This window comes from Limulus polyphemus, unplaced genomic scaffold (assembly GCF_000517525.1).
Source record: "Limulus polyphemus unplaced genomic scaffold, Limulus_polyphemus-2.1.2 Scaffold2033, whole genome shotgun sequence".
Taxonomy (NCBI): Eukaryota; Metazoa; Arthropoda; class Merostomata; order Xiphosura; family Limulidae; genus Limulus; species Limulus polyphemus.
This window is the reverse complement of record NW_013667643.1, coordinates 125,691-133,442: the sequence shown is the minus strand read 5'-3', so window position 1 is coordinate 133,442 and position 7,752 is coordinate 125,691. Positions and strand designations below refer to the sequence as shown.

The following is a 7,752-nucleotide window of genomic DNA, read 5'->3' as shown; positions in this document are numbered from 1 at the left end:
GACCTCCGATCTGCAAATAATATTAAAAAAAACTGAAACAATTTCTAAAGCAAGGAACGTTTACCTCGTTCTAGAAATCGTTTTTTTTCCAGGGAAACAAGGGCAAAACGTAAACAAATTCACACTCCTACTTACAAGCACTTACCTAAATAGTTCAGGGAAAATAGGCAACCAAAGTAATAAAAACAAACTCTTCCAAGTTCATATGATCCAAGATAAGAAATATGTTCGAATTTTCCTCTTCAAAGGAAATGATTTATTAGCGTAGAGCAGCTATCTTAATTTTTCAATTTTTTTTTGTAAAATGATTACCAGAAACTCAAGCAAGCAAAGAACAAACAAACAAAAATTTCGGTTGAGTCCAAGCAATTAATCTTGACGATGAGCGTACGTAATGATCGTATAACTTTGGAACGTTTATTCTATTTTATCTTTTAATTTCTGATTTTCATTTAAAATAAATATATTTTTTATTGTCTTTAAGCCATATTTTTACATATAGTCTAAATACGTGTGCTTACTGTTGCCCATGATAGCAAGCAAATAATTGAACTGTGTACATAGCTGAACTATTTATCATGTAGCAGTGTTATCTTGCTAGTAGTAAGAGTAACGAGCAAATAATTCAAAGGTATATATATATATATATATGGGTAAACTGTTCATCAGGCAACAGTGTTTAACGTGGGTAGATTTTGTTTACGTTAAGTCAATATACGTCTTTGTGCCCTTTCAACACGAGAAGGGGTTTCAGGCTATCCAGCCTTACAGTTAGGTTTAGCATTTGAGGTTTGTTCGTCTTCGGTTTGTTCATAGACAAACAATTATATGGCAGATAATGAAATTCAATAGACCAATCAAAAATGAGAGTTTATACGATGGGCGTCAGAAATTACTGCAGGTGAGGTTAAGTACACAACCTGCGAGCTCGGTAGTCATCGCAGAACGCAGGCCTTGAAGTTTGAATGCGATGTTCTGGCTGATTATGGCTTATTTACGCACACCCAATTTCGTTATTTCTATTTGAATAATTTTTTTCTGGGACTCTTTTTAAATAAATTATTGAAATAAATTTACTTCTGAAATCCTAGGGGGGGGGGCAGATGCCCCAATTGCCTCATCTTGCGGGAGCCCATGCTTTATATATATATATATATATATATGTGTGTGTGTGTGAACCTTCAACATATTAAGCATCATAGAATGATGTATTATAAAACTCAATAAAATCAATAAAAAAATAGATTTGCGTCTTTGTATACTTAGAGCAAAGTGACGTAATGGGGAATAGAACACCGGATTTTAACGTTGAGAATCAGTAAACTCACCGTTGACCCACCGTGGTCGAGACCAGATTTGTTTGTGTATGTATACATACAAAGGATTACAAGACGACATGATATAAAGATCAACATCAATAAGCCAATAAAAAAAAGAGAATTATTAATAGAATGTATCAAGCGTTCATACCAACAAAGGTGGGGGTGTTATAATATGACGGTTAATCCCATTATTCGATTAGAGTAGCCCAAAAGTTGGAAATTGGTGGTGTTTACCAGCGGCATTCTATCGCTTCTAAGTAAAGAACAGCCAACGCAAATAGTCTTTGAGTAAACTTTGCACAAAATTCGAAAAACAAACTAATTTATAGATTTATGACTTCATTCCTACTATGTTTAGAAGGTACATAAAAATAAATATTTAAATGTATTTGTATATCAAGCTGTTACTACATCACAATGTAAGAAGTACAGACACATCAATCTAAATTTACTAGTTTTAAAATAATTCGCTTGCTCTCCAGGAATTGTATTTGTCGCACACCCGATAGTTTAAAACTGCCACAGGAAGCCTGACTTTAGTATTGAAAGATTTAGGTCTCACTGTTTGAGATAATGAATAATTTGAACTGATCTTGTATGAACTGGAAAACTTTACGTTTCCAAAGACAAGGTGAATACCTCGAGAAACGTCGTAGATATTTTACTGGAGCAGCCTAATCGTGTTTTTTAATGTTGAATTCAAACTTTTTAAAGGAAAGAAAATGAATAATCAGCAAAAAATAAACATTTCGTCGTTCACATGCAACTCTTAGTTGTTATCGTATTCAGAAGTTGTGGTGTATGATCAGAACTGTCGTCACGCAAGTAAGTTAGTAGACGTAACACGTGTCTTGGTTTGGATATGGAGCGTATAGGAGTAACGGGAATTTGTAGTAACAACAGGTAAGTGGACTCTGAGGAGCACCAGTAGTTAGTTACTAGGGACCATCTATTAATACAAGTAACTGAAGAAGTTCGAGAGAAATAATATCTGTATTTGACAGATACTGTTAATATAATATAAAGGTGTCGTTTGAACATTGTATCATTTAGAATTAATTCACTTTGTAGTATTTTATTTACAGACAATATAAATATTTGGCAACTTTTAGGATAGTCCCCACATTTACATCATCTGACCTACAATTAGTAAACGTAGCGAAGAAAGGACGTTTACCGTGATTTTTTATGTATTTAATTGTATTCCGCTGAAAATGCTAGAAGTCAGTTCGAGCACCTTTTCGTATAGTTTCCCATAGTTCTTTCTGTCACATGACCTAATGACCCCCTCGAGGAAAACAATGCCTTCCAAGGTATATATAAACTCTAGATCAAGTCCTTCTTCCATAATGAACATCGCTTCTTTCTGTTCTTATCAAACAGTTGTCTTTTAAGCAGACAGGTGGTGCTTGCATCGTTAGAGAGATAGAGAGGATGAGTAAGAAGGTAAGAAATGCTACTTTAATGTTTTATCTTTGTTTCAGTCTACGTTTTCCTTGATTTTAGGACCACCAGTAAAGAATTACGAATATTTTATTTTTCACAACCAGAAAATAAGCCACAAGTATTAAGGAGTGCAGTTATAGCCCTTAAAATTCGTGTTTTCGTTTTCCAGTTCAAAATTGCATGTAAATATAGATTGATTTGAGAATCAGTATCAATAACTTTTCATTCTCAAAGTTTTACCGCTGGTCACTAGATGGCACACAAGTTTTGTAAGTTTCTTGTAAAGTGACTTAAGTAACACCGTAAGCCATTTAAACAAGAAACATTCAGTATAATTTCATACCATATAACTACACAAGTCTAAAAGAATTTGATAATCATTTTCAAAAGTGGACGACAACATGACACGATAACATACTAATTAATAAAGACACTGAAATAATATTATTTCACATCTTTGGACTATATTTGGGACAAAAAAATTGATGATAATTTTTAAAAGTACAACAATATGACATGACAGCATATTAATAAAGAAATGAGATAATATTATTTCACATCTTTGAACTATATTTGGGCCAAAAACGTTTTTTATCATTTTTAAAAGGGCACAATATTATGCGACAACACCTATATTAAGATATCGAAGTTTACTCGTAAAAACATATAGAAGGTCTGATGATGTTTACATAAAAATCCAATAATTCTTATAACTAAAAACCGAGTGATAGTTATATCTGCATCAGAATGCAGCTTGAGTAGTTCTTCTACGGACTATTTCTTGGAAAATGGTTCACTTTATAGCGGAAGAATTTTCGTCTCTATATCAAACCGTTCCTCAAACAAATTTTTAAACTCGCACAAGGTTGCCCCCAGTAGCACAGCGGAATGTCTGCGGACTTACAACGCTAGAATCCGGGTTTCGATACCCGTGGTGGGCAGAGCACAGATAGCTTATTGTGTAGCTTTGTGATTAACTTCAACTTTGCACAAAGTTATAATCTTTACTAATTTTTCATTCTCCAAAGTGTGTTTCACATTTTATGCATGATTCTCTTTTTCTTCCCTCCAATTCTTGTAAGATCGTTTTGTCTAACTCTTCGTTATTGGTTTCACGTTTCTCTTTGGTTATTATTTAATGTTTAACAGCATGTAAAAAGTTGACCCTATAACCATAACTAAGCGTCAGTTTCTTCGTAAGGCAAGCAAGTCATTTTGTCCTGGTGTATGTTGCATTGTTGAAAGAATGGACAACATTTCATCTCCTTTTACACGCTTAAAATATTAGTAAGCTTGTTTGACATTATTTGTTCAAGATAAGTGTTCATTCATCACAGAGTTCTTCATCTTTCAGACAGTGATTCCATGGTTCCCTTTCCTCCTGATGGCCGTGTTGGCTGAGACAGTTATTGTTGATCCCACATATTCTTTGGGTGCGAATGATCCCCTTTTAGACTCAGTCTACTCCAGAGTGGGCGACTCATTGTTTGCCTCATCGTATACTTCAGGAGTGGAGGATCCCATCATCGCTGATGCTTCAGGTTACGGGGGAGGGGGAAGTGGTGGCGGAGGCTATGGAGGAGGCGGTGGCGGTGGCGGAGGCTATGGAGGAGGTGGAGGTGGAGGCATAGGTGGATTTGTCAGTATTCAGGCAAGTAGAAATAATAATAATATTATAAATATGTTTATATTAAAGTATTTTTTTATATAGTCTCAGTCTTAAACTATTGACAGTCAATTATATAATGTTATAGCCAGCATAAGATAAGATAAGACATTAATCTATTAATCTGTCCTGAAAATGCGCGCGCACCTTACTATGTAAATGCGCATGTACGCGCACTTCATTTCAATGAATGTAAACAAAAGGCGGATGGAAATATACGTTAGTAGAAGTTTTGTACAACAATGTATTAAAAGCTTATCAAAGGTTTGTAAAAGGTGCAATGTTAAGTCGTATAGTACAGATGATATGTATATATTTGTGTATAAAATCTTGACAACATATATATATATATATATTTGTGTATAAAACTTGATGATATATATATACATATATATATTTGGGTATAAAAACTTGATGATATATATATATATTTGTGTATAAAATCTTGATGATATATATATATATTTGTGTATAAAAACTTGATGATATATATCTATATTTGTGTATAAAACTTGATGATATATATATATATATTTGTGTATAAAAACTTGATGGTATATATATTTGTGTATAAAAACTTGATGATATATATATATTTGTGTATAAAAACTTGATGATATATATATATTTGTGTATAAAAACTTGATGATATATATATTTGTGTATAAAAACTTGATGATATATATATATATATTGTGTATAAAATCTTGATGATATATATATATATATTTGTGTATAAAAACTTGATGATATACATCTATATATTTGTGTATAAAACTTGATGATATACATCTATATATTTGTGTATAAAAACTTGATGATATATATATATTGCTATACTAAGAAAATGTTTATCTTCCTAAAATCAATAGGCCATGCCAATACAAGTTAGTCTAAGTAGCGGAGGTGGTGGTGGAGGGTACGGTGGCGGCGGTGGAGGTGGTGGTGGCGGCTATGGTGGTGGTGGTGGTGGCGGCTATGGTGGGGGAGGAGGTGGAGCTAATGTTATTGCTCTTCTTGCATCACCTCTTTCCTTGCAAGTATCAGGGGGCGGTGGCAAAGGTGGTGGCGGAGGTGGCCATGGAGGAGGCGGTGGCGGAGGTGGTTATGGAGGAGGTGGCGGCTACGGTAGAAAGTAATAATCCAGCACATATGTTTTACGAACTCTTCGAAGTGATATGAAATAATTGGATAATTGTTTTGTATGTTTTTATATTTGTGTGTGTGTGTGAAATAAATCTATTATGTGTACAATTTATTATCTGGTGTCTAATTTGACTATTTAGGCATTAAAAACTTGAAAGAAATGAAATTATACTACTGTTTGGCGAAGAGAAACAAGAGTAATCAGTATTTTCGTACAAATTCATGTTCGTAGGAGAAACGATAACATGTCGTTTCTTTCCCTGTGCGAGATGTCGAAAATAAGTTCCAAGATTGATTGAATTGGACGTAAAACGCATATTGTATAAGTTAATATGTGCGCCGAAGTAGGTTCGGAAGACCGAGCACCAGCCGGACCAACACTTTGTCACAATAACTGTATGGTTTTTAAACTTTAACTTGCACTTCAAAAATGCTTTCTACGTAAATAGACTTATAGTAGTATGTATCTATGAATCAGTATAACAATGTATAATAAATTACATGTGTAATATGCATGTGTACATGCTTGTGCTTACTTATAGCTATGGTGAGTATAGGTGCTAGTGAGCACCTATTTGTGTGAATTATCAAGAAGTGCTTGTAAATGATTAATGCTTTCAATAAATTATAATAAAATTAAAAAACAAATTCAATCTCAAGGCGCCTATGTTTTAAACTTTTTCCTGTGGAGCATGCCCCCAGATCTCCCTAGCACTAGCATGCTTTGCACACTATTCTGAGTTACCTGACAAATCCAAAATTGCTCCCTCCACCACTGGTTTAAGCATTTTAAAAACATATATAGCTTAATTTAACAGAAGGACGATAAATGATAAAAATCACGCCAGGCTGCATATTTGTTATAAACATTAGGTTTAATGGTTTACAATGCTTCGCCAGCTTCCGGTGTTCTAATAGAAAATATACAATTTGTTGGCTGATCACCTAACAAAAAGTCATGGTTTACAATGCTTCGCCAGTTTCCGGTGTTCTAATAGAAAATATACAATTTGTTGGCTGATCACCTAACAAAAGTCATGGTTTACAATGCTTCGCCAGCTTCCGGTGTTCTAATAGAAAATATACAATTTGTTGGCTGATCACCTAACAAAAAGTCATGGTTTACAATGCTTCGCCAGCTTCCGGTGTTCTAATAGAAAATATACAATTTGTTGGCTGATCACCTAACAAAAAGTCATGGTTTACAATGCTTCGCCAGCTTCCGGTGTTCTAATAGAAAATATACAATTTGTTGGCTGATCACCTAACAAAAAGTCATGGTTTACAATGTTTCGCCAGCTTCCGGTGTTCTAATAGAAAATATACAATTTTAGTTTTCTCTTAACAAAAGAGAAACCAACACAGAACTGATCACCTGTCAACTGGTCATACCATGAGAAGAAATCAACATAGAACTGATCACCTGTCAACTGGTCATACCATGAGAAGAAATCAATACAAAACTGATCAACTCTCAACTGGTCATACCATGAGAAGAAATCAATACAAAACTGATCACCTCACAACAGGTCATACCCTGAAAACAAACAAACACTGAACTGATCACCTCACAACAGGTCATACCCTGAAAACAAACAAACACAGAACTGATCACCTCACAACAGGTCATACCATGAGAAGAAATCAATACAAAAATGATCACCTCACAACAAGTCATATCCTGAAAACAAACACACACTGAAATGATCGCCTCACAACAGGTCATACCCTGAAAACAAACCAACACAAAACTGATCACCTCACAACTGGTCATACCCTGAAAACAAACCAACACAGAACTGATCACCTCTCAACTGGTCATACCATGAGAAGAAACCAACACAAAACTGATCACCTCACAACTTGTCATAACCTGAAAAGAAACCAACACAAAACTGATCACCTCACAACTGGTCATACCATGAGAAGAAATCAAGACAAAACTGATCACCTCACAACAAGTCATACCCTGAAAACAAACACACACTCAAATGATCGCCTCACAACAGGTCATGCCCTGAAAACAAACAAACACTGAAATGATCATCTCACAACAGGTAATACCCTGAAAAGAAACCAACACAGAACTGATTACCTCATAACTTGTAATAACCTGAAAAGAAACCAACACAAAACTGATCACCTCATAACTTGTAATAACCTGAAAAGAAA

General features: G+C 34.5%; 1 protein-coding gene across 1 annotated transcript; it reads left to right on the top strand.

Annotated features, from left to right (window-relative positions):
• Positions 1-2,184: 2,184 nt before the first annotated feature.
• LOC106465733 (acanthoscurrin-2-like) lies at positions 2,185-5,573 on the top strand. Its single transcript, XM_013925970.1, has 4 exons — positions 2,185-2,225; positions 2,829-2,886; positions 4,123-4,419; positions 5,307-5,573. The coding sequence occupies exons 1-4, from the start codon at positions 2,185-2,187 to the stop codon at positions 5,571-5,573; spliced, it is 663 nt and encodes a 220-aa protein (XP_013781424.1).
• Positions 5,574-7,752: the final 2,179 nt, after the last annotated feature.